Below are 27,004 nucleotides of genomic sequence, written 5' to 3' on the forward strand. Positions count from 1 at the left end.
ACACTTTGACGGAACTATTGCCATGCAAGAGCTACCTCCCCGCAAATTGTCTCCCTTTATCATAGGTTTCTGGGCCGTATAGAACCGTTGACTATTTCCTTTTCATGTTAGTTAGACACTGGCAAGGCAAAATAGTTGCCACTTATGGAGCTAATATCCCGCCTGTCTGTTTGTTATTCTTTTGAAAATATTTTGTTATAAACTGTAAATTTCTCATTTAACACTACAATCGAGACTCTCCGTTTCGCAAAGCCCCATTTCTGTTACTTGACCAGCGAGTATTCATTCGCTGCCAACAGCGTTCTCGTAGCATTCAAGAATATCTTTGACATATCACAATGTAATATTAAGAATTTTAGTGACCTCAAATAATTTTTAATATGCGTTTTCTGAAGTTGAGAAAAGTGATATTTTCATTGCACAGAACATAACTCTTGATACTGCATGGCTGCTGCGTAAAACAAATTCATTCATTCATTCATTCATTCATTTATCTCGCCTTGCGCTGATTACATCAATTCGCAATTGGTAACCAGGTCACGATTCACATTCAGAAGTTTATTGGCATAATCACAAGCGTGGTTCAGAAATATCACATGACAGCAACTTGACATAACAAATCATAGCTTACTGATGGAGCACACACAATTTTGTAATATTGGACAGTTTCACCAACAGTGACATTTTTTGAAAATTGTTTTAGATCGGAGAAACATTAACAGTCGGATATCGTTGTATATTAAGCCGGAAGAGTCTGGTTTCTTGAACTATTAGGCGTCGGACAAAGCAATAGGCTATGCATTTCGGCGCCTAATGAAACATTATAGAGAATGCATATTTAATATGTTTATTATTTTCTATAGTTAATCGATTATCAGTGGTTCTAAATTGTATTATCCACTTATTACAAACTGTCAGTGGAAGGACAAATTACGCTCTTGTTTAGGGAAGTTTTACATTTTGTAACAGAATACTTTTAAGAATGATCTAAGGACTCCAGATTTTCCTCTCATTTTTTGTGCAATAATCTTTAACGCGACGTTAAACCCCACTTCACCTCACTTTCAGCAGTCACTTTTGAGATCTATATACATCTGGGTTGATCGTACACACACCCCACACTATCGTCAGTCTCCGTGTCGTTCTCGAACACAATCCCCTCTGTCCTGGCTGCATCAGTCACGGCAGAGTGGTTCACATACGTCGCCGCGCCTTCGAAATCTCCGTCACAACTTGAGCCTACTCTCACGCTTGATCTCGGGAACAGGATCATGTCGTAAACGTTTTCTCCCTTCCCAGTGACACAGCGACACTGTCTTTTTCGGTATCTGTCGATGATACCAAAATATTGTAAACAGAAATATTATCGTTCACTGCATTATTGTTCTCACAATGCTTGACAATATAACCCAAGTTTGTGCATCGTGAAACCGCGAAAAGATAATTATAAAGACACCTATAAGTAAGGAGCTGTATTTACTACTCAATAGAAGTTGAGAACCACCCGATTCTTTCATATTATTATTGTTAAGAATAGTAATGCTCCACGGAATGACAGATTAACAAAAGTAATGTGAAAGTATCAGTTGGTCCTTAACTTTTTTTGGCTAGTATATAATAAAATACGTAAAGGCAGAGAATATAAATTCCACAAAACGCTTCCGTTTGAAATAGTTAAGGACTTATTACTATTGTAAGGCAAACATTTATAGCAAGCGTTCATATCACATCTCTACGTTTGCAAATGTTGAATACAGTTAAAACCACGTAAGTACGAACACTATTTTGAAAGCCTACATATGTCCACAGTGCGCCGGGCCTACTCAGAGGCTCTATATCCATAATTTGAAAATCCGGAAATTTGTTAATCAGAAGATCTCAATGGAAATCCTGAGTATAACTGGTTATATACGTCAGGTGTAACGTTGTCCCTGTATATATGATCCTTACCGAAAGCCAATCAGGAGAGCAGCAGAGGTAATGCAGCAGGTCAACAACACTGCCAAGATGAGCGACCATGTTGGCACTGACGATCGTGACTGCGTGGGGTTCCCCATACCTGGATATACACATGTGTAATAACGACCATTGGATATTCTGATGTTTTCTGTGATTTTTATTTTTTCTTAAAATTTGGCTCCAGAAAATGCTTGTAAAATATTTTGGGCTCAGCTTTTAAAAACAACAAAAAATTCTCAATGGACATGCATTATCGTGTTATGAAGTAGTGGCAGAAAAAAAATATTTCAACCGACTCCCATTGAATACATGAAGCACTAAGCAATACTATGAAAAAGGGTTCACATACAATATTTCAGTCTCCATTGCAAAACTCACCATTAGAGAGGGTCATATGAAATGTATAGCAGGCCATCTGGCTATAGAGGTCTCCGCTCTTGGCCGTCACACAGAGAATCTGCCTTGAGGTTGTATTTGGCCGGAGGAACATATAGCTTGTGTATGGCGTGGTGAATCTCTCTGTGGAGGATCTGGACCACAGTGACCCATTGAAGGAGTCAGTGTGTCCCTGAACGGACCAATAGACGAACAAGAACGCCAACTCCGCGTCATGGCGTAAATTGGTTGGCACTGAAGGCACTGGAGAAAAGATAGAGTACAGATTAATGACGTCAAACAACACGTGCACTTCTTAGTTCTTTGTGACAAATATGCTCCTTCTTGGGTATAAATTCCTATCCATCACATGATTATCTGGTTTGTCTGGTTTGTTTGGCGGCCGCCGATGCATGACAGGTGTACTTCTGTGCGGCGTCAGGCATGAAACAAATACTTACCTTTTTATGCAAATTGCGTGAGTGGCTGATGTTCCGGTAGCACAGGATATGCTTACCCTTTTCGGTTTCATCACTGGTTTTCAGTGATCCATTCATATGATTTTCATCGCTGGAATCTGCTTCGTAGGATAATCGAGACTGGGTATTCTCTGGTTTTGATATTTTAGGTTTACTTTCCCAATGACAGATGTGAGGTATTTCAACTCACTCACTATACATATGGCTGAAATATTGCTGATGTGACTTTGTGTTTCCTCTCAGTTACTTGCGCCAGCAAAGTCAGACAAATGGGTATTTTGAATGGCCGACTTTATTCCGCTTCAAGCGTCTAGTGTTACGCAAAGTCTTATCTCAGGTGGATGTGAATGAGTGAGTTGGATTTAACGCCGCTTTGAACAATATTTTAGTTCAGTTTATTTTAGTATACGGCGTGTCAGCTTAATGTGGCAGGAGAGCTCGAAGTGATGAGGGTCTCAGACGTTTAGCACTTTGGTGAAATCCATGAGCAGGGATATGGTGGTGACAAACCTAGAAACACAATCGGGGCAAACCGTGATTCGAACCAACGCCCATAGGTTTCTGGAGTGCCCAAGGGACGCAACTCTGCACAACGAATTGTGGCTCCCTAGACGACTGGGTCACCAGTGCCCCTTGTGTGGATGTGAAGTGAGTCGCTTCACCACAGAATGCTTCATAGTCGGTATCCTCATGCAAATATCCAAGTAGGTTTAAAGCTTTTGATCGTCAAGTCTGCCAATTCAGTGGCACAATTTGGAAGGCAAACTCCTTGGTGTCGAGTGTTCTGGTGTTCTGAGTTGCGTGCCTTTGGCGTACCAGAAACGTATGGATATGAGTTTGAATCCCCGTTCGGCTCGGTTATGTTTCTAGGCTTGCAGCACCATACCCATATTCGTGGCTTTAACCAAACTGGTAAACGTATAGGACCTGCGTCACTCGTGCGTACCTCACACATCAAGCTGACACGCTCTGATACAACTGAAATATACATACTTCTCAAAGCGGCGGTAAGCCAAACGCTCATAGTGTACCTCGCCCTGACTTTGTCTCTTGACATCACGGTGATAGATAAGCAGTTAAATAATATTGATAAGACATTTAAGTTGATGGTAATTATTTATTACAGACTCATATCAAAATACCACAAATTAATGGAAATGGAAATTACTTCTTACGTGTTCGCATGGTGGCTGTTTTTGATGGTGCTATCTTAATCATGTTGTACTCATCTACGGCGACACTGACAGTGACGTTGAAAGCCGTTCCAGGTGTCAAATCTGTCAAGTTGAGGACTTGGAGCGATTTGATAAACACTCTCTTCTTGCCGTTATACGAGACGTAATACTTCAGAGTGGATGACACAGGCCGTAGCTCTGGGGCGTTCCAAGCTACCGTAGCCGTTGTCGAGGTAGTCTTCTCCGTCCGTATGCTTCGGGGGAACAGTTGACTCACTGTAAGGGATATCCTCGAGTGTCCAGTGTTTATATCTCCATTAAATCATGGTAAATGCCCTGACCCATTCTCTTACCTAGCTTTGTTTAGGATGTGAAGCCATCATCTTAGACTGTCTTTTTTGTCGTTTCACACACTCTCTTGTTCGTGGTTGAGGTGACAGTTACATTTAGAGTTGAATGTTTCGAACCCGACTCAAAATGACCCTGTTATGACGAATGGGACCAGGATATTTATCACAATAGAAAGGAGATCAATATGACACTGGGGTAATCGAGAATATTCACCATATGAGGATATTACCCATAACATTGACAAATAAAGTTGACTATTAACGATATTTAACTATTGCGATTTTATTGCGATAGTGATACTACTATTGCAATATAAGTGAAAGTTTACCATCCGTCATTAGTGATTCCCTGGATCTATAATTGGCAGTACGGCATGTCTTAACAGGCCCTCCATTTCTTAGTTTTCATGGGAGTTTAGTGGATTCTCATTCAAACGCATGTAAGTAGGGTGTGTTTTACTTCGCTCTCCAATAAACCTAGCACATATTCTGAATGCTACACATGTACACATGTTAGTTCAAACGGACTTATAAGTAAAACTGTATAATTATATTGTTGCTTTTTGTTATCGCTATCGTCGATAGTCAGACGTGATATCACTGTCGAATATTTAATTTCGATATATGTAATTTCGTCACGGACAAGTATAAATCATGGATAGTTTGATCGGAAGTTTCCCCGCACAAAAAAAATAGCTTGACTAACGCACTGAGGGACATCAGAAAGCATATATCGAGTTTGATTTAATGTAATCGAAAATTCAAAGAACTGTTGTTAAATGGATTGTGTATTTAACCATCACTCATTCCTGCACCAGTTTGTAAAGGTAATTTTGTGTATAAATAAATTGGTTCAATGAAGACACGGAAAAGCAATGCATTTACAACCACATGACCCTTTCCATGTTTGAAATGGAAATACATGTGCCGAAAAAAACAATTGTAGTGATGTTCAAAGATAAGATGTCTAAGATACTCATTGGTTGTTTTATGCTATTTTTATTATTTTTTTAAAGTCAATACATGTTTTCAAAATTAAAACCCTGTCGAAATATTCCTTTAGTCATATATAATATCGCTAACTTTATGATATTTTCAATTGAACATCAAACAAATGATAAGATCAGCCGAGAGGTATAGATTCCCTTGCCCCTTAGTTTATAATATATGCTTGTATTGATAATAGGGGCAGGTAATCTATGCTGATGATCATACATGTTACATATGTTACGACATAAATCAACAGTTATATGAAACAACATTATTTCGTGTATGTTCTGTGTTTCCCTGTATGGCTTGGCCTACAGTTTCGTTTGCTCGCCAGTTTATATATAGTATGTGACGGTAGTTATAATAGACTTGAGGTGGGTGTTACAGAAGTACTCACGCGCCATGCAACGCTTGTTGTATGTATTGGCGTGGTAGTGGGTGTCGTCGCACTGGCAGTAGTTGGTGCGGCAGATGGCGCCGTCCACGCACTCCATATCGCTGGAACACGGCATGCTGGGGCGGTGACCTGAAACATCTCGAAATTACACGCTGAAATGTAATTCTTTCATACAAACGTACACAGTACTTTTCAGGATCGACTTTTTCGAATTCACATGTTTTGTTTTTGGTTCTGCACTTACGTCTTTGGTTGGGGGGTGGGGGGTGGGGGGGGGGGGTAGGGGTAGGGGGTAGTCTAGTGGTTAAAGCGTTCGCACGTCACGCCGAAGACCCGGGTTCGATTCACGACATGGTTACAATGTATGAAGCCCATTTCTGGTGTCCCCCGCCGTGATATTGCTGGAATATTGCTAAAAAGCGGCGTAAAACCAAACTCAGATCAGAGTTGCGTCCCTTGGACACGCAAGAAACCTTTGATCGTGGGTACGAATCCCGGTTCGCCTCGATTATGTTTCTAGGTTTGCCAGAACCATATACCCGTGCTCAAGAGTTTCACCAAACGTCCTTGACCTACATCATTTCGGGCTTCCATCCCACATCAAGTTGACACGTTGTGATAAAACTGAATATAAAGTCTGGGCCAAGCAAATCAGTTGTCAAAAGTACGATCGACGTTCCACGCCCTTCGGTCAACTATTGTATTAATAGGGGGCACGGGTGGTCCAGTCGTCTAAGGCGCCGCTGTTCGCTGTGCAGAGTTGCGTCCCTTGGGGACGCCAGAAACCTTTGATTGTGGGCTCGAATCCCGGTTCGCACCAATTATGTTTCTAGGTTTGTCAGCACCACACCCGTGCTCGTGGGTTTCACCGAAGTGGTAAACGTCTGAGATCTGCATCACTTCGGGCTTTCCTCCCACATGAAGCTGACATGCCGCGATATAACTGGAATACTGTTAAAAGCGGCGTTAACCCCAACTCTCTCACTATTGTATTAATAACCACATGATCCTTAGTTTAGACGACTTTGTGGGCTGTCCACATTATTGTGTATGGTCGTGATCCCCATGCTGTGATCAGAGAAGCTATAGCTAGGAAGAAAAATATGACAGTAAAATAAATCCCTTTGGTTGCGAATACAGAATATTTCAAAGTTATTTCCCTTTTATAAATATCCTACAGTTCAACTTCGACGAGAAATTTCCTTACGAAACTGGAAATTCGTTCACTTTCCTATCCAGAGTGGGGTGATATATATTTACGCGGGCGAATTGGTATTATTAAAACTTCATGAATCTTATAGATAGCAAATTCTTTATTATATGAAACGACGGTACTTTTGGGTTTTGCCCCCTTCATTGAGTAAAACACTTAAATTCATTTAGTATAATTAATATAGGATATCGGTTACAGATGAGAAAACACGCAAAGTACTGGCTGCCTTAACACAACCATGAGGTGCTGTGACCTATTGGCCCCGGAAACTAATGCCGTCTGAGAGATGTGTTTGGCTATAAAATGAGTCTTCTCCACCTGCATGGTAGGGCAGTGTTTGTATGAGCAAGGTCATCGTGTCGGTTTAATGACGATGCAGATGGGTATGAAGAACAACAACTGTGAAATTGTAAAAAAAAACAACTTGAAAAAGCAAATAATGTCACTTTTAGTGGGCCGCCGTCCCACACACTAACTTCCCAAGGACATCGAAACTGACATCTCCCACAAATTATTTAAGCGGCAGACTTGTCACCGCACTTGTTTGAATCCTTTATCAATTATTGATGAGCACGTAAACGAAAGGAAAGTTTCAATACTATATGAATACAAGCTCTGCTTATTAATAAATACGGGAAAAAGTTTTTACAAAACGACAACTGCGACCTACTGCTGGGAGGGTGGTTAAGCAGGGTGGTTAAAGCGTTCGATCGATCGTCACACAAAAGAACCATGTTCGATTCCCCACAGAAGTCAGTTGTTTAATGTCACCATGATAATATACCTTAGAGCGGTGTAAAACCATATTCATATATTTCCTTTAACATAGAACGGGACTTATGTATACGTGTAGCGCCTTGATTGTACTGACTGGAGAATGCGTGTATGTGTACTTACGTTGTTCACACTGTCCTTTCCAGGGGTAGTACTTAATGTTGCACTGACAGACGTTGACCCAACACTCGGCATGGCTAACACACTCCGATGTTTGTCGACACTCCTGTCCTTGTCCTTTACCTAGCATATACACACAGTGTAATAAGAAATATATAATACCAGTCAACAACAACAACAACAACAACAATAATAATAATCATAATCATCATCATCATCATCATAATGATAATTCATCATCATCACTTCAAATAACTGTGGTGAATAATGCTGATAATAACAATAATAATAATTATTCATCATCATCATCATCATCATCTATTTCTGATTACTGTGGTAAATAATTGATGATTCTCGGTGACAGGACCTTTCCTGTGACTACTCACCAGTGACGTTCAAACTTGCCATGGGGGGTATGAGCAGTACGAGCACCTGTTGACGGAGTGTAGCAGTGAGTATGTAAGTGAATGTTGTTTTACGGCAGCAATACACATGTATATCAGGACAGCCTCGGCCTCGGCCGGGGGGGGGGTGGGGTGGGGGGTGGGGTGGGGGGGTGGGGGGGGAGGGGCTGGTTGTAAATATTTAGAGCAATGATCCACATCGTCGGGATGATAAAAAAAACCCAGCTAGATCATACATTGGGACCTCCCGATGCTCATTTCTGTCTACTAAACAAGTAAAGGCAGCACACGCCCCGTCTTCTCGGAATCCAACCAGGTTTGGATTATTAGAAGCCTTATGAGAAGAAACATAATTCTGCGCTTCTCTATATACAAAGGAAGGGACGTTAGGGAAGCGGAACGGTTAAAGCGTTCGCTCGTCACGCTAGAAGTATGGTTTGGTTCCCATAATGTGTTCAAGGCGTGAAGCCCATTCTTTGCGTGCGCCACCGTGAAATGGGTGGAATAATACTAAAGGCAACGTAAAATCATGCTTGCTCGCTCACTCAATCACCCACGCGCTCACTCACTCATCCACCCACCCACTCGCTCACTCACACTTTTACCCGCCCGCTCACTCACTTACCAACCCACACATTCTCTCTCACTCACACATTTACCCACCCTCTCAGCCAACTTATTCACTCAGCCACCCACCCGCTCGCTCACTCACTCACCCACTCTCTCACTCACCCATCCACTCTCTCTCTGTATCACTCTCACATTCAACATCTCGCTCACTCACTCGCTCATCAACCCACCCACTCACTCACTCACTAACCGATCCACTCTCTTTTTCTCTCTCACTCACACATTCAACCGCCTGCCCACTCACTCACTCTCGCTCTCACTCTGTAGTAAGAAGACTCTCGCTCGTCTGACCTATATGACACAATCGGATGTATGTCATTATATAAAATATAATTCATCTATCCATTTGCAAATACTTCAAAGGCATTGTCATGTTGCAGACATCGCCTCACTACACTACTTTTAACCGTTTTTAATTTTATATCAAATTTCATTTCAAATTGTGCAAAGACCACGCAGTTATATTAGAGAAGTACACAATACTAGTGTCCGCACCTGCTGACTGACGCTGGGTATTCCCCACCAAACAGGAAGTGACTCATCCCAACCCGGTACAGACACCCGCACTGAAGTGTCACATATCTTCATTAAAATTTATGTTTTTTAGTCTTGTGTATTCTTGCTTTCCTCAATCGGAGACATTTCAGAACTATACTCTGATAAAACTATAAATCTGTGCAATGTTTGCCCATCTATATATTAATTGAAACGCTATTTTGAAAACGTGGAGAAGCTTCGACGGAGATCTTGTTTTTGACTATTGCCGGCCCTTGTGCTTATCAAGCGCAAGGCTTGAACTTTATCACTGCATATAAAAACATATAAGAAGGAAGAAACTGACGAAAACCATGTTATCTAAGGTGAAAGGTTCCATAGTATAAAAATATATTTCACAATGAGAAAATAACTCGCCTCACAAACAGTATGTATACTGTATGTGTCAGACGCGAAAACAGTTTTTACCAGTTCTTATACACTGAATCCAAACGTCTCATAGTTTTACGTAAAAATAAAATAATATTAATAGCCTATATATTTGCTTTTGTCGAAGAAAATAGTTATAATGAGAACTCTTATTCAATGCGTGAAAGTCAATATTAAGTGAATGTATACTTACCAGAATATAGTCGTCAATCATTCTTTATCTCTTCTATGTCTAAATCTACTTAATAATGGCATACAGTCATGGAAACGTTCAATGTCATGTGCATCTCAAATGAAACGACCGAACGTGAAATATTTCCGTGTGTGGAACATTATCTGGGAGTGTGTTATATTCAATTTGTTTTATTGTTAGCTAGTGTCGAAATAGCACATAAGGTAACTTGTTGCCACGTGTTAGACCTGTCCGCATAGACATGTATTACCTATACTTGTTTTTACCTCTTCAGTGCTGTGTTCAAAACGAAAACATTCTGCTGATATATGAACAGGTGCTATCGTTTTTATAATATATTCGTTCGTCGGGTAATACGGAACATCGGATGTTACGAAGGAGGAGTCTCGTGAGTGAGTGAGTGAGTATGGTTTTACGCCGCTTTTAGCAATATTGCAGCAATATCAGGGCGGGGGAACACCAGAAATGGGCTTCACACATTGTACCCATGTCGGGAATCGAACCCGGGTCTTCGGCGAAAGCTTTAACCACCAGGCTACCCGACCGCCCCAGGAGTCTCGTGAAGAAACCGGGCTAGAATAGGTTTTCACCGACCCATGCTTGCCGTAAGAGGCGATTATGTTTGTCGTAAGAGGCGACTAACGGGATTGGGTGGTCAGGCTTGCCGACGTGGTTGCTGCATGTCATCGTATCCCAAATGCGTAGATCGATGCTCATGATTTCATGCTCACTGGATTGTCTGGTTCAGACTCGATTATTTTCAGACCGCCTTCATATAGGTTGAATGTTGCTGAGTGCTGGTTGCTGAAGACCAATTCTAAGCCGGATCTTCACGGGTCCCCAGGGTAGGTAATCAACGTTATTATATTTTGGTGTTTTAAGGTACACTTGGGACATAACGACTATGAGGTTCCTTTAGTTCAGTTAACTATGCTCCAGTCGTCTGAGGCGTCTGAATTCGCCGTCAAGTGTAGGGTCCCTTCAATGTGCCTTGAACCTATGATTGTGAGTTCGAATATCAGTTTGCCCTGATTATGTTTCTAGGTTTGTCAGCATCATACCCGTGCGCAAGGGTTTCACCAAAGTGGTAAACGTCTGTGACCTGCGTTCCTCCCATGTTCAACTCGCGCGCAGTGACAGAGAGATACTGTTCAATATGGAGTTCAATCCAACTCACTCACTCCTCACCATACTGAGTAGAAGTGATATACATAATACAATAAACTTCGTTTATAACGAACACGCTTATAACGAACTGACGGATATATAACGAACTGTTTTGGTCCCGTCCGTTTGCTATATAGATGCTGTAAATGTGCATATAACGAACTACGGTTATAACGAACAAAATATAGTGGTTCGATATAACCGTAGTGTACTGTATCATAGTTCAGGTGGGAAGAAAACAACCTGACCTGGGCCCCGTTCCACAAAGCAATCTTAGCGCCAAGGTGATCGTTACTCCCATACTTTACACTGGCTTATGACAGTCGTAGCGCTAAGATCGCTTTGTGGAACGATGCCCTGAACTGTAGACGCCTTGTCAAGCCGACTTGACAGTAGTGTAACTCGTACTGATAACCTTGAATAAAGACGTTGGTATTCTACACTGTTGTCAGGCCACACTCAGTCCAGCCAGGCATCCCTATAATAAATCCCCATCTGACAGGGATGTGTAAATGCACTGCACCGAGTTTTCCTGTGTGAGTCACATTGTAAATATCCCCGTGTGGCAACTAAGGGGCCAGTCATGCACACGCTGATGAATAGAAATTTCAGCGAAGGGGAAAAGAAAGAACAACAAACAATTTCAAACCTTATCAAATCATTAAAAGACTGAAAAGTCGCCGAAACACTGTAACTTAAGGTTCAAACCACAATTGTATATGATACCCGTGTCAATTACACCACAACCGAAAATTAAGCCACTTCTTATTTGTTTCATGTTTAGCCATTGTCAAACATGGGTGTATATTTTCTTTTCGGGTGTCCGAGACCTGACGAGGCCAACGAGTGTAGTTTTCTGACTTAGCGACATGGAAAACGTTATGTGGATTTGACGATGCCATATTTTTCAACATTATACGTTGAACGTACGTATGATTCGGTAGTTTTTCGTTACATTTGAACTTTTCCTAATCAGGACTTTCTTTGCTCATAATAGGCCCATCAACATTCGCAAGAAATATTCAGGTGTTTATAAATGTGGTTGACCCAGTGTTTTCAGGCGCAGATCTAGAGTTGCGTCGCCGGTGCCCTTATCTATAAACATGGGTTCGAATCCGTGATTGGACCTGATAATGATCATTGGTTGATCAATGCCATACCCAGTTCGTGACTTTCACCAAAGTGACATCACTTCGACCTTTCCCCCTACATTAAGTTGAAATTCGACTCAACCCGTGAAGACCCGGGGTAGAACAGATCTCAGCAACCCATGCTTGCCCTGAAAGGCGACTGTGCTTGTCCGTAAGAGGCGACTAATGGAATCGGGTGGTCAGACTGGCTGACTTGGTTGATATTATGTCAAATTGCGTGGATATATGCTCGTGACATCAATCATTGGATTGTCTGGTCCAGACTCGATTATCTACAGACCGCCGTCATATAGGTGGAATATTGGTGAGTGCGGCGTTAAACAACAAACAAACAAACAATCACCCATTCAGAAATACCTACAGAAGGTGCCCAAATCGTTTATTTGGATATTATTAGTATACTCTTCATCATTGGGTAAGGGGGCAGTCGGGTAGCCTGGTGGTTAAAGCGTTCGCTCGTCACGCCGAAGACCCGGGTTCGATTCCCCAAAAGGGTACAATGTGTGAAGCCCATTTCTGGTGTCCCCCGCCGTGATATTGCTGGAATATTGCTAAAAGCTCACTCACTCATTGTGTAAGTATGCATGGTTAGAACTTGGGGGATTGTGGAGTTCCTGGTTCGTTGAAGTTCAATTTGTAGTGTCCGGCGTCTGGATGATATAGCCAAAGCTCAAGAACACCACTCATAGCCGTTTCTGAAAGTGGGTTTTAGATGGAATTAATTATATATTAATAATAACTTAGCCTACGAAGAAATAACTTCTCTTCCTGATGGGTATCACTTCTAAATGCCTTTCAAAGACTTAATAACTTAGCAGTAAAGCTACCAACCACCTTATAAAATTACGTCCATATAAATATGTGGCAGGTTCGAATTCTCCACCCGAGGACCAAGTCTTTTCTATATTCCACGAGAACCAATAGTTTTATTTGACTGTTTTTGTTTTCAGAATACCAAAAATAACGTTTACGTTCATCTGTACCGTGTTTTGTTTTGTTTGGTTGATGTTTAACACCGCACCCAGCAATATTCCAGCTATATGACGGTGGTCTGTAAATAACCCAAGTCTGGACCAGACAATCCAGTGAATGCATGATGAGCATCGATCCACGCAATGGGATACGATGACATGCATCAACCAAGTCAGCAAGCCTGACCACCCGATGTCGTTAGTCGCTTCTTACCTGTACTTTCAACGTTTTTAACATACGAGGGCCGGTCGGGTAGCCTTGGGGTTAGAGCGTTCGCTCGTCACGCCGAAAACCCGGTTTCGATTCCCGACATGGGTACAATGTGTGAAGCCCATTTCTGGTGTCCCCCGCCGTGATATTACTGGAATATTGCTAAAACCGGCGTTAAGCCACACTCACTCACTCACTCACGTTAACATACGATCTGGTGTTGCATGATCTACCTTTATATATTTCGTTCAGATTTGGAAACGATGCTAAGTTTGATAAAGTGAGTGAGTGAGTGAATTAACGCCACATCGGCAATATCATGAATATTCAGCTATTCCCGGGGAGAATTAGATCAAAGAGAGAAATTAGTGTGTTGCGTGTCAATGTTAATGTACGCCGGTTTCGATAACAAAGAAAAACATCATTATTCGGTGTGATGGTTCTTTTATTTCTTTTGCACTTAATCTTCCCTTTCATTCAGAAAATAAGGACGTTGAACACGATAGCATCTAGACAGCTAACTTGTAGAACATTCCTGCACAATTATACATCCCAAACTTTTTTGTGCAACAAGTGAAAAAGAAAAGCGTGAGTGAGTATGGTTTTACGCCGCTTTTAGCAATATTCCAGTAATATCACAGCGGGAGACACCAGAAATGGGCTTCACACATTGTACCCATGTCGGGAATCGAACCCGGATTTTAGGTGTGACGAGCGAACGCTTTAACCATGCACTAGGCTACCCGACCGCCCGAAAAAGAAAAGAACGATATGGTCATCAATTCAGTTGTTTTTCATAATTATGATCTGATAGACCAATCAAATTGCGTATGTTTTAAGACGATAGCTTTTCTTGGATATTTATATGTTCGTCCCTTTGGCACATCATATGACATCGACAACAACAAGAAGAAACAACAACAACAACAACGTCTTACATGTAAACTCATTAAACGTTATCTGAACGATAGGCAAAAATTATCGGGAATCCACGTAGGATACTGCGACGGAACTTTGTTTGTTGTTTAACGCCTCACTTAGCAACATTTCAGCTATATGACAGCGGTCTGTAAATAATCGAGTCTCAACCAGACAATCCAGTGGTTGACATCATGAGCACCGATCTACGCAATTGGGATATGATGACATGCATCTACCATGTCAGCGAGCCTGACCACTCGATCCCGTTATTCGCCTTTTACGACAAGCATGGGTTGCTGAAGACCTATTCTACCCTGGATCTACATGGGTATATTTGAATCATACATAAACGCATGATAATCAATGATCAAGGTTTTATTTGTTCTATACTGTTGTTAGTAATTATGCTTTTGTGATTATGTTACGTTAGAATGTGGGTTGGGTTGGGTTGGGTTGGTTTGTTGTTTAACGCCGCACTCAGCAATATTCCAGCTATATGACGGCGGTCTGTAAATAATCGAGTCTGGACCAGACAATCCAGTCTTTGACATCATGAGCATCGATCCATGCAATATGATACGATGGCATGCATCAACCAAGTCAGCGAGCCTGACCACCCGATCCCGTTAGTCGCCTTTTACAACACGCATAGTCACCTATCAGGGCAAGTACTGGTTGCTGAAGACCTATTCTACCCCGGAAGCTTCACGTTAGAATGTAAATTACAACAATAATATAAGTATTTATGTAGGAATGCAAATTGATTCATGTACAGTATTGTTCATCTAGTGAGTGAGTATGGTTTTACACCACTTTTAGCAATATTCCAGCAATATCACGGCGGGGATCACCAGAAATGGGCTTCACACATTGTACCCTTTGGGGGAATCGAACCCGGGTCTTCGGCGTGACGAGCGATCGCTTTAACCACTAGGCTACCTGACCGCCCCCATTGTTCATCTAACAGAAAGGGATTCGCTTCAATTAGCGGGAATACTAAGTAGACCGAACAGAACCACCTTATGCCATGACAGATAACTATATATATTAATATGAAAAACCGGGTGTTCTTTAATTCTTTTGAGTAGTATACTATATATATAATTGGAAATTACATGAACGTTTTAAACTGTTGAAGTGAAAGTCAATTATCTTTTTCTTGAACATTATCTATATCAACGTTTACTTTTATTGATATATACCCTACCAATACTTAACCATCAAAGGTAAATCACCTATATTCCTATAATATATAATTCCTATATAATTCCGTTTCATATTCTTGTCAGCACACGCCACCACACATAACGTCAGTTTGCTGACCATGCCACAGTAAAGTATCCTTCTACTGCAGATTTATGTCACTGATGTAGACACTTTTGACTGGTCTCTCACACGTGCGTGCTCGGTCGGAGTCGCGATTCGGGGTAATCTTCAACACCTCCATGGACAAGTAACCTCTGCATGGCTCGGCCTCCTTTTTGCTTGGTCGCCTTGTGGTGACGTCTTCATACACGTGGTCGTCATCAATGTCAGTATTGCCACAAGTTGTAGTCGCCCGAGAGAATCTGTTTTTCCCACTTTTCCTCCTTTTCTCACTTTTCCAAGCTTTCGGAGGATTAATATTTTTCCCAGCGTTCGAAGGATTAATATTCACGTAATCGTTTGCGACGGGGATCCTGCTCTCGTCGGAGGGTGTGTCAATGTTCTCTTGGCAGCACCAACTATTCGTACACAGTCTGGAGAAGATAATTGGTAAATAAAACGTAACAGACACATTGTAAAATATTTAAAGGTGAAATACTAAGACGTGTCTAATAAAATACAACCAATGTGAGTGAGTGTATTAGAGTTTTTTCCAGGGATATCACGGCATGTCAGCTTAAAGTGGGAGGAAAGCCTTGAGTGATGCAGGTCTCTGATGTTTACCACTTGGTGAAAACCATGAGCATAGGTATGGTGCTGACAAACCTAGAAACGTAATCGGGGTGAACCGGGATTCGAGCCCTCGCTCATACGCGTACCCAAGGGACGCAACTCTGCACCGCGAGTTGCGGCGCCTTAGACGACTTTGAGCATTTGATTTTTCTTGCCGGTGATAAAATATCAATTTTAGCACGTCACTAGATGGCCTGCGAGTGGTATTAACATTATACACCAAATAATAATCAAAACCTGGTTATGAAATACCAACATCATTCAGCGGAATAATTTTCACCGTAGAATAGTATAGCAGAAGAAATTGGACTTGCAGATTGTACCGATGTCACGTGTGGAATAGAACCCGAATCTCTATATTACTGGAATAGCCGGATATTTTCTTGACACCACTCTAGATTAGGCTTGTAAAGCCAACCGCTCGTTCGACAGTACAATCGTCAAACATATAAGCAAAATGTTACGATTTGGTTGGTTGGTTGGTTTGTTGTTTAACGCCGCACTCAGCAATATTCCAGCTATATGACGGCGGTCTGTAAATAATCGAGTCTGGACCAGACAATCCAGTGATTGAGATCATGAGCATCGATCCACGCAATTGGGATCGATGACATGTATCAACCAAGTCAGCGAGCCTGAACACCCGATCGCCTTTTACGACAAGCATAGTCACCGGAATCTTCACGGGTCCAAAATGTTACGAATGGAGAGAACTAATTGACGTACCCAGCGACGATGACGAGAACCACTCCCGTGAGGACGATGACGCTGACTACAACAGCTGCAACGTCGAAGACCTGCGTTCAACACAACTCAAATGATAAACACACGCATTGATACAAAAACTCGCTGCCGACAAATACTTATTCCAATAATAAAAAAACATAATAAAAAACGTTCTCATAACATCTGAATCAAGAGTGAGAGAGTGAGCGAAAGTTGCTGAAGTCCGCAGACAGCAATATCCTATCAGAATAACGACGGCTTAAATAACGAGGACTGGACCAGACATACAAGTGACAGAGCAAGAACATCTACCACGCCATCGAGGCACAATGACCCTCAAGAAACCGCGTGTGACCTTCCAGTATCTGTTTCAGTTGAGGTGAGGTGAGGTAAAGTGGAGTTTAGCGTCGCGTCCAAGACTATTGCAATTATATAGCCAAATGCGTGCGTGCGTGCGTATTACTCCGGACTAATGCCATCGAGGCACAATGACCCTCAAGAAACCGCGTGTGACCTTCCAACATCTGTTTCAGTTGAGGTGAGGTAAAGTGGAATTTAGCGTCGCGTCCAAGACTATTTCAATTATATAGTCGCGTGCGTGCGTGCGTGCGTGCGTGCGTGCGTGCGTGCGTATTACTCCGGACTAATGCCGTGTTTATAGTGCTTGCCCACTGAGATCCCATTTATATATGGGAGTTTATTTGTATATAGTAATAATTAAATAAGTGGAGTAAGATTGAACACAGTTTTAATTGGCTAGCACTAATTGTTAACAAAATTCGGAACAGGCTAGAATGTCAAGATTTTACACAGATCACGAACATAGTGTCGATAATGTTTGATGGGGTTTTCAAATTAGGGCAAAGCCATAAACGCCGTATGCCCACAAGCGTTAATGAGGGCGACACATCTTCAGTGCATTGAGTGCACCAGGCGGTTGATGAAGGCAATGGAGATCAGGGCCCATATGCGTAGAAAAGTTGCTCTCAGTTCCGCTGTGGTTGTCGGCACTGGTTGGAGGTCATCAACACGTCTTTGTATCTCACAAACAAGTTTGCTATAGGATTCAAATCATGGTGATCAAGGCATGGTGATGATGGTGATGATGTTATGCTGCTGTAGGATGTATCTAGTGGCTCTAGCTGTATGGGGACGAGCGTTGCCACATAGCGCTGGATATTTCACTGCAGTAAACATAACACTTTGACGGAACTATTGAACCACAAGAGTTACCTCCCCGCAAATTGCCTCCCTTTTAGTGTCGAGCTCGTACACAAACTGTTGACTTCAACTTTACGTGAGTAACACATTGACATGGCAAAGTAATGACATGTGGTCATTTATGGAGTAAATGTCACTTCTTGTAGTTTGTTTCGTTACATTTCAGTAAATTTCTTATTTAACTCGTCAATCTAGACGTCAATCTAAATTGTTTAACATCTCAGAAGCTACTGGCATGATTTAGAGACTTGTGGTAGTGTAGTCCACAAAGGCTACTGATATTACCCATCCTCTCTCAGTTGGTGTGGAAAGGTCTGTATCCGCCTCCAGACTTCGACTCCAACAGTGGCCAGCTTTAAATGCAACTCTTTTGACATGTTGGTACAAATCAGCTGATGTTGGAGGCACGGAATCAATTGTTCAAGCATCCCCAGTGAATGAGTCTTTGCGTGCCTCGTCAACTCTTCTAGAGATGCTGGCCCGATTATACATTAAACCCTCAAAACGCTGAATGACTGGCATCATGTTCATCAAAACCTGCTTGATCGGTACACCGCCAATGAGATTGAAAGCCTCTGTGGCCGTGTCATACACATGCCGTGCTTCTAACTCTGATTGAATCTTTTGCCTTTTCGCGCAAAAAGACGGATGTCTGGCCACTGCCTGTAATTGCAAGAAAAGCGGGAAGTGAATAGACTTTCCCCTGGCCCATGGAGTCTAGCAAGGACATGAACAGCCAAACATCTAAATAGTTTGCATGTTCCGAAAGCTATCCAGAAGTAAGACACATCTATTCTGGCTTCCAATGCAATGGCCAGAACATTGACATCTGTATCAACTGATTGAATCAAAATCCTGCCATGACTCTGTCTAGCAACATTAAATAAAAGAAAAAGAGTCTTGTGTCATCTTCTTCATCTGAACATGGAAGCAAATCATTGACAAAATCTGACCAATTGTTTCACATCTGACTTCTTTTCCTCTTGTGGGGGCACGGGTGGTCCAGTCGTCTAAGGCGCCGCGATTCGCTGTGCAGAATTGCGTCCCTTGGGCACGCCAGAACCCTATGATTGTGGGTTCGAATCCCGGTTCGCCCCGATTATGTTTCTAGGTTTGTCAGCACCATACCCGTGCTCGTGGGTTTCACAGAAGTGGTAAACGTCTGAGACCTGCATCACTTCGGGCTTTCCACCCACATTAAGCTGACACGCCGCGATATGACTGGAATACTGTTAAAAGCGGCGTTAAACCCAACTCACTCACTCACTCACTTTTCCTCTTGTGCTTCTTGCTGTGGATTGAGACTGTCAGAGATGTACTCATCCCAAACAATGTCAACTCTGGACGTACTCTCAATCTGTATATGTACAAATGGAACGAAAACGTCTTCTGAATTTTCGTCACAAATCATGCCTCTTCAACAAGGCCTTAGCATGATCGCCGCGACATCTATGAGTAGTATATCAAACTCTGGGCGAGTATTTGTACTACACAACGTCCTAAGCCAAACCAAGACCTTCTAAGATGTAGTTGTAACTCCGAGGGTTGGTGTGACTGTGGTGTGCCCAGTTTGATTAGCACACCACTTAGCAAATGTAATTACATTTAATTGTCACTAGACAACTAAAACATTAGCCATGTACCAGCATATTTCAATAAATACAATCTTTGGATTAAATATTCTGTTATCTATCTCATGAGTATGCAATATTGGTATAGTTTATTGGCTTTAATTATGCATGTCTTAAAGATATCCTTAAGAAGAAAGAAATACAAATTTCTTTTTACTTTTTCTCACTTGTGATTTACTTGACAGATGTAGTTTTGGGTAAGTACATTCCAAACTGTTCAATTTTCCTGATATATTTAGATTGTGGGTCATGTCCAAATAAGATATTCCAGAAGTTCGTTCCTCTACGACGGCCATTTTGGATGTTTTTGAGTGGCCCCAATATCTGAAAATATTTGGAATGTCGTAACCTACAACAAGTTTCTTGCTTTTATCACAAAGTGCACAACTGACCCTTTATCTGTCACGAAACGGTTGCACTATTTTCCCCGTCACTCAATGAGAGAAAGGTGATTTTTCACTCGGCACATAAAATAATATCTTTTTATGTAAAATACAGACATCCACGTGCAAAACAAGTACCGGGCTACAGTCAACCAAGGTTTTACGTTCGAATGGTAGCTCAGGGTGGAGACGGAAGACAAGACTCAGGGGTGAAGTTTGAGACGACAGCAGCCATGTTTATTGATGATGGGTGGAATTGGTCGAAAGGGTACTGATTGATAATAGCGTGGCAGAACGCATCCCGGGACAGAGTGGCCAATGGGTGCGGGGACCTGCTCTGTGACATACACAAAACCAGGAAGTCGGCCGGCGATTCCTTATTGTAGACGTGGTCGCTGGTGGGGCGCCGGCATTGACCGACGCCACGACAAGCCGTCCGCTTCTGTCGACGATTAGGGGCTGTCTCCCTGATTGATCATGTCAATCAGGTTTTGTAGACAGAGGAAATAAATAACGTGGTGCAAGGTCGTCACGCCGAAGACCCGGGTTCTATTGCCCTCATGGGTACAATGTGTGAAGCCCATTTGTGGTGCCTCCCCCCCCCCCCCCCCCCCCCATCCTCAGTATCGCTTTAAAAATGTAGAGTGAGTGAGTGAGGTTTTACGCTGCTTATAATAACATTTCAGCAACATCACGGCAGGGGACACCGGAAAATTGACAACGGAATGAGGATCGATACCGGAACGTCGCTCTTATAGTACATCAAAGAAGTCGTTATCCATAAATTGTCTACTTTGTATTTGTTTGGTCTGTGAAGACTGTATTGTGGTCATCATCACGTGACTATGTCCCTTCGTGTTACCCCTCAAGGTGACTATCAAGCATGACCTGCGCATGACATATCTATAGACCGCAATGACTTCAAACACCTCACTCAAGGTCAAAGTTAATGTGCGAAACCCAGTTTTATAGCAGTTTGAAATTAAGTTATGTGTACTTTCATCTCTATATGAGTTGATTGTGCTGGCTATAAACCCTTAAAGACGGCTAGATTATTTCAAGGTGAGATCTAGACGCTTTAATAATAGTGCCCTGTGCGAAATTGAGATATTATCTATCTGTAAGAAGGGTTACAATGTATATGCAGACTATTTATAGACTAAACGGGATCATTAAACCATGTTAGCAGACAGGTAAACTGTTAGTTTCATTACTTGGTGCAAATTTTCAGGACAATAGCCATTTGCAATGATTACCAAGTGACCTTAGGTCTCCCTGATATTGACAAATCTAAACCGGTTGTGGAACATGACCTGTGATTAATGATGCCACTTTTGTCTATACGTTGAATTTTGTCAAAATTCATCACTGTTTTATATCATATGGAATATAGCAGCTGAAGGATATGTGAACTATTACTTGATTTTACTGTCGGTATAAAGTAATGTTTATATATACCAGTTATTGCCAATCGATCAACCAATGGCGTTATATGATCTTAACCTACTTTCTATTCACAGATTGATTTCCTTTCGAACTTAACTTGTCTTCCTATAAAAGATCGCCACCAAGCCAATTCAGTTGTGTTAGCAGCTTGTGAGAAAGCACACATAGAAATATTTGGAAATTAGACTTAAACCTGGAAAAAAAGTTTGGATCTTCGGAAGCGGGCCGTCCAAAAACTGCCGGTTATCCTTTTTGGTTTTATATTCAGTAGAAATAGAAATTACAAGTCAATAATTACATGTTTATCATAGCGTGCATCTAAAGCCATGATCTGTCTTCTCTAAAAATGTAGAAATTATTATATTCTTTTGGACTTTTTACTTAAGGAAGAGAAGTTATGGATGTCAACTTCTTTATTATGAGGAACAACGTTTCGGAGTATATTACTCCTTCATCACTTCTGAATGCCTTACAAAAACGTGTTTACTTAAGGCTTTTGATGTAGTGATATTACCAATATTATTATAGGGCTGTGAAATGTGGTCATACGGAAATACATAATTGAAAATATTCAGTAAACATCCTTAAACTAGCCAGGGGTCTTAGAAATGCAACCCCACATGTTATGGTTGATGGAGATCTGGGTGGAATACCCTTATGGATTAACGCAGCTAAACGGGTAGTCAGTTTCTGGCATGCACTTTGTACAACCGAAATTATCGCAACTTATAAGTTTATTTGCAATTTGTATCTACCCATGAACAAAATGCCTGGATAAGAGTGAGTATGGTTTTACGCCGCTTTTAGCAAAATCCAGCAATATCACGGCGGGGGACACCAGAAATGGGATTCACACATTGTACCCATTTTGGGAATCGAACCCGGGTCTTCGGCGTGACGATCGAACGCTTTAACCACTAGGCTACCCGACCGCCCCTCCTGGATAAGAAATATTTAATTACTGTGGTCTCTCTTAAGTATATACTTAATGACCCACATAGCGTTTTAAGCCAGTGGCCAACTGTTCAGATAGAGAAGTTTTTAAAATATTAGTTCTATCAAAATTGGAGATCTGACGTCAAGAAAAGTTCAAAAGGGTGTTATCATAAATATTTCGTTTGAAAACGTCTTCGTCTTCTCCTATCTAAACAAGTTTATTATTCTATTCTTAAACAGAGAACCTGTAACCCAAATCTACCTGTCAAAGTGGGCCGCTGATTTGGTATAGGTAGAGAATTAAGGACATGTAAACTGTGAATGTCGCCGGCTAGAGAAGATGAATTCCACTATCTGTTTAAATGTGAAGCTTTCTGTGTACCCAGATCCAAATTTATCTCAAATAAATATACCGGGTACGCAGTTTTCTGATATCCTAAAATACAAATGTTAAATATGTATTATTATCACGTTATGAAACATTTGCTACTGTACCACCGTGGGTGGATCACTTTAAGAAATAAAATGATGGAAAAGATTTACGATTTAAGGGCTAAGTGAGTTGGGTGTAGGCCGTTTTGAAGCGTATTCTAGTTGTATGAAGGCGTGTCAGCGTAATGAGGGAGGAGTGTCGGAAATGATGCAGGTCGACTGTTTACCACTTTTGAGAAACTCACGCGACACAAACCGAGGAGTCGTTTGTGTATGAACAAAATATGCAAATCTCTCACACGCAAATGTTCCATGTATTCTCTGTAAATCAGATTTATTGGGATACCAGCGTGGGCAGTGTGGTGTAGATTAGGCCCCCAGTTCCCATTCCTGTCATAAGAGCGTGCTAATGAGGATCGGATGGTTACAATGCAGGTTTCGGTTTTGTAAAACGACGATGTCGATATATTGACAATAGAATGAAAATAGACTTCCCCTGTGAATACACGGGTACCGAAACGTATTCCCCACACGAGTACGGAAACGTATTTGATGTATGACGAACAGTTTGACAAGTCTTGATTGTTTGAAACACTGAACCGAACACGCCAGACCGGCATCTGGATAAAACAGAAGTGACAGAGTGAATGACAACCGTTATTTTGTGATGTGCTAGTGAAGTGTCCTCAGATTGAATATTTTTATTCGACTTACATAGGATGATAGAACTCTTTCTATGGACTGTGAAACGGGAAATCCACTTGTTCCTTTTCAGCAGGAAGTAATTAATTTGATTGAAATAGGTCATAATTAGATGTGAGTCAGTTCAAGAGGACAAGTGTATCCCGTGACTTTCTCGCCTTATTTCCTTACACATTTCTAAAAAAAGTATATCAACATATATAATATTGAGTCACGTAAGATTTTGTTTTGTCAGGGTGTTAGTGAGAAGGAGTCATTAACGTGGGAAGAATGAGTGAGGAGGTCAGATGGGGTTACCGCCAAGTGGATCAGATTGTGTACATTTAGTGTCGCTTATTAACAATAACTCAGTCACATGAGGCAAAGCATGCAGCTTAATGTGGACATAGGTCCAGGGGAGGAGCAAGAAGTCAACGTTGATCACATTGATGTCCCACAGTGTGATCAGAATGATCAAACCCAATGTGATCAGTGTGATCAACCCCAGTGTGATCAACGTCGACCCCCTGCTCCACTTCAGGATCTACTCCCACATTAAGGTGCCTGGCATGACGTGGTATGACAGAATATTCTTTATGTTGACAAACGAGCTCCTAGTGGAGGCTTGCAGATCTACACAACCCCGAAAATTTTTTTCAAGAGATTAATTTTTATTCAACTACGGATTATACGAAATCGGGTATTACAAATAAACGGATAGTACGAACCAACATAATTAAGTTTTTTTTTGTTTTGGTTTTATTATTAATGAATATATTTCAACCACCATTAATGTCTGTATAGATATTTATATAAAACTGTTTAACATGGTTCTTGATATTGGTACATTCCCAGAAAAATGGTCAGACTATGTGTTATCAAACCCCTTTATAAGGGTAAAGGTGGCCCACAAAACCCCGAAAATTACAGTCAGAATGTTAAGGTTAGTACTGTTGTAAACAACGAACTTCGTATATTGCACATTGGTCAGTGACCTTCCTTTTTGTTGTTTCTTTGTTGTTTAACGCCGTACTAAGCAAACTTCCTGCTATTTGACGATAATGAGTCAATCAGTGATTGGTATTTTTAGCAACGACTCTAACCTTGGGGTAGAGTGATATGTAATCAACCAAGTCACCGAGCCCTACCACCCATCCATAAGGCCGCCTCGTTTGACAAGCATGGGGGCTGAAATTCACTTCTAACAAAATACTGTATGACATATATGTGGCTAACTCCATATCTACTCTAACCCTGACTCCCTATGTACATATAGTAAACTGCTATTAAACACACACGCACACCTTACCCCACCCCATAACCTCACCACACCCACACCCACACAAAAACACCCCCATATCACCCCACCCCTACACCCCACCCAACCCCCCACCCCACACACTTGCGTTTGGAACAAACGGCTTTGACTGCCTCAACATGTTTACTAGCTATACGCGAGCTGAGTGTACGCTTTTACACATACCATTATGCGTAGATCCCTCGCCTAAAGATGTTACGCCATTCACGTTCCTATGTAACCCTGACGAACACGTAAAGAACACTGTTAATAGAAAAAATATAAATATATTGTATCATACATTTCAAGCATTCTTAGATTAACATTAATGATAGCAGATCTTTTCAAAAGAACATATTTCCCAAATTAAATTAGCTTGTGAGATTCAGTGTTAGTGTCTTTCAGTTAAAAAACCAATTTGTTATTTACTGTTAGAAATGCACGGATTCTCAGAATATCCTGTAAATATCCTGTAACTGGTAGCTCTGACATAGATTCATAAAAAAACGCATGGTGAAACTATCTGTCACATTTTCGATTTCCGAAATAAGTGGGTTGCCATGCGAAACCTGTAAGTGTTATACGACTGAAAGCTATTACGATTGCGAAAACAAACATAGATTCCCAGTTCCATTGACCTACCTCAATACTGGCCAGATCCCACTGTGTGGTGTATCCTGCAAGATTGCATGTGGGTTTATAGTTCAACTGTTGTCGTAGTGTTCTTTCGTCATATTCAAGACTTATCGCTGATGACAGCGCCAACGTAACTTCCCGTTATTATTTCCTTGGCAAAGTTGTGTTTGAGACAGCTGATCTGTGTATATGTCATACAACTATTTAGACCAATCAGCGTGGGGCATGTAATAAGGGTTGAACACTGATCAAAGCACTTGTGCAGACCAATCAGTGAATTGCAAGTTGTAGCACTGAAACACTTGTTAAACATGACACATGCACGTCCTAGTTTTATTCATCAAATATACTATTTGTTTGTTTGTTTGTTTAATGCCACACTCGGTAATACCCCAGCTATACGACATGTTAAGTCAGCATGTAAAGCCTGGTCGAGTCTGGAAAAAAAAATCCAGCGATTGATGCTTGCTATCAACTAAGTCACCGAGCCTGTCCATCCGATCCGTTTGGAGTGAGCCAGTGATAGTCATGGTGAGGGCTGGGATTTTGTATCGAGATTATTTTCAGCTACAGCTAGAAAACCAGATATTTCCTAATCAACTATGAGCCTATATGGCGGCGGTCTGTCCAGTGATTGATATCATGAGCATCGATTCACGCAAATGGGATACGGTGTCATGCTTCAACCAATTCAGCGTGCCTGACCACCGGACTCCGGTAGCCGCACCTCGCCTCTTACGACAAGCATAGTCGCCTCTTACGACAACCGTGGGTCTCTGAAGACTTGTTCTAACCCGGATCTTAATAATAGTAACAAACGACTAAGACCCGTAACTCTTGGAGATTTCATCCAACAGTTAGCAGTGGTGTAACTGAAATACTGTTCAATGCGGCGTTAAAACCAACTCACTCACTCTAAAAGAGAATGCCAACGAGCAGAGAACACAGGACGCTTTAAACCGAAACAACATCAGGATAAATATATCCGACTTATTTATAGAAATGACAAATAATAGATACAGCAATGATGACAAGGTAGACACAATTTATGGATAACAACTTCTTAAATACTGTAAAGGCAACGTTTCGGTATAGATCCGTATACCGTTGTCAAGCAAGACAACGATAATGAATAGGACCAAAACATGACCTGTGTTCAAAACATGACATGAGCATTGATCCAAGCATATGATTACATGCATCAATCAAGTCGGCGCGCCTGACCACCCGATCCGGTTTGTCGCCTCTTACGACAAGCATAGTCGCCTCTAAC

The 27,004-nt window shown here is 41.5% G+C and overlaps 2 protein-coding genes across 3 annotated transcripts; both read right to left on the reverse strand.

Annotated features, from left to right (window-relative positions):
• Positions 1–751: 751 nt before the first annotated feature.
• Positions 752–10,057, reverse strand: LOC139475839 (uncharacterized). The gene is made up of 8 exons (XM_071259042.1): positions 9,984–10,057; positions 8,219–8,264; positions 7,836–7,955; positions 5,726–5,854; positions 3,989–4,264; positions 2,338–2,598; positions 1,951–2,059; positions 752–1,328 (listed from the first exon to the last, which is right to left on the reverse strand). The coding sequence occupies exons 1-8, from the start codon at positions 10,002–10,004 to the stop codon at positions 1,085–1,087; spliced, it is 1,206 nt and encodes a 401-aa protein (XP_071115143.1). The 5' UTR covers positions 10,005–10,057; the 3' UTR covers positions 752–1,084.
• A 3,867-nt stretch (positions 10,058–13,924) lies between these two features.
• On the reverse strand, positions 13,925–25,904 carry LOC139474256 (uncharacterized). 2 transcript variants are annotated; one of them, XM_071257185.1, is made up of 4 exons: positions 25,738–25,904; positions 25,282–25,338; positions 17,069–17,139; positions 13,925–16,143 (listed from the first exon to the last, which is right to left on the reverse strand). In XM_071257185.1, the coding sequence occupies exons 2-4, from the start codon at positions 25,282–25,284 to the stop codon at positions 15,750–15,752; spliced, it is 468 nt and encodes a 155-aa protein (XP_071113286.1). In that variant the 5' UTR covers positions 25,285–25,338; positions 25,738–25,904; the 3' UTR covers positions 13,925–15,749. The 2 variants fall into 2 exon arrangements, with proteins under 2 accessions (XP_071113286.1, XP_071113285.1); XM_071257184.1 differs by having other exon boundaries at positions 25,282–25,359.
• Between the last annotated feature and the right edge of the window lie 1,100 nt (positions 25,905–27,004).

The sequence above is a fragment of the Haliotis cracherodii genome, unplaced genomic scaffold (genome assembly GCF_022045235.1).
Source record: "Haliotis cracherodii isolate W230 unplaced genomic scaffold, xgHalCrac1.p SCAF_3, whole genome shotgun sequence".
Classification (NCBI taxonomy): domain Eukaryota; kingdom Metazoa; phylum Mollusca; class Gastropoda; order Lepetellida; family Haliotidae; genus Haliotis; species Haliotis cracherodii.

Excerpts from the sequence above, each read along its gene's own strand:
- LOC139475839 (XM_071259042.1), bottom strand. The coding sequence starts at position 10,004 with ATGATTGACGACTATATTCTG. Across the intron at positions 8,265-9,983 it reads TGATTGACGACTATATTCTG|GTGCTCGTACTGCTCATACC; the intron begins GTAAGTATACAT and ends CTCCGTCAACAG. Across the intron at positions 5,855-7,835 it reads GAAAGGACAGTGTGAACAAC|GTCACCGCCCCAGCATGCCG; the intron begins GTAAGTACACAT and ends GAGATGTTTCAG.
- LOC139474256 (XM_071257185.1), bottom strand. Across the intron at positions 16,144-17,068 it reads GTTCTCGTCATCGTCGCTGG|ACTGTGTACGAATAGTTGGT; the intron begins GTACGTCAATTA and ends TATCTTCTCCAG.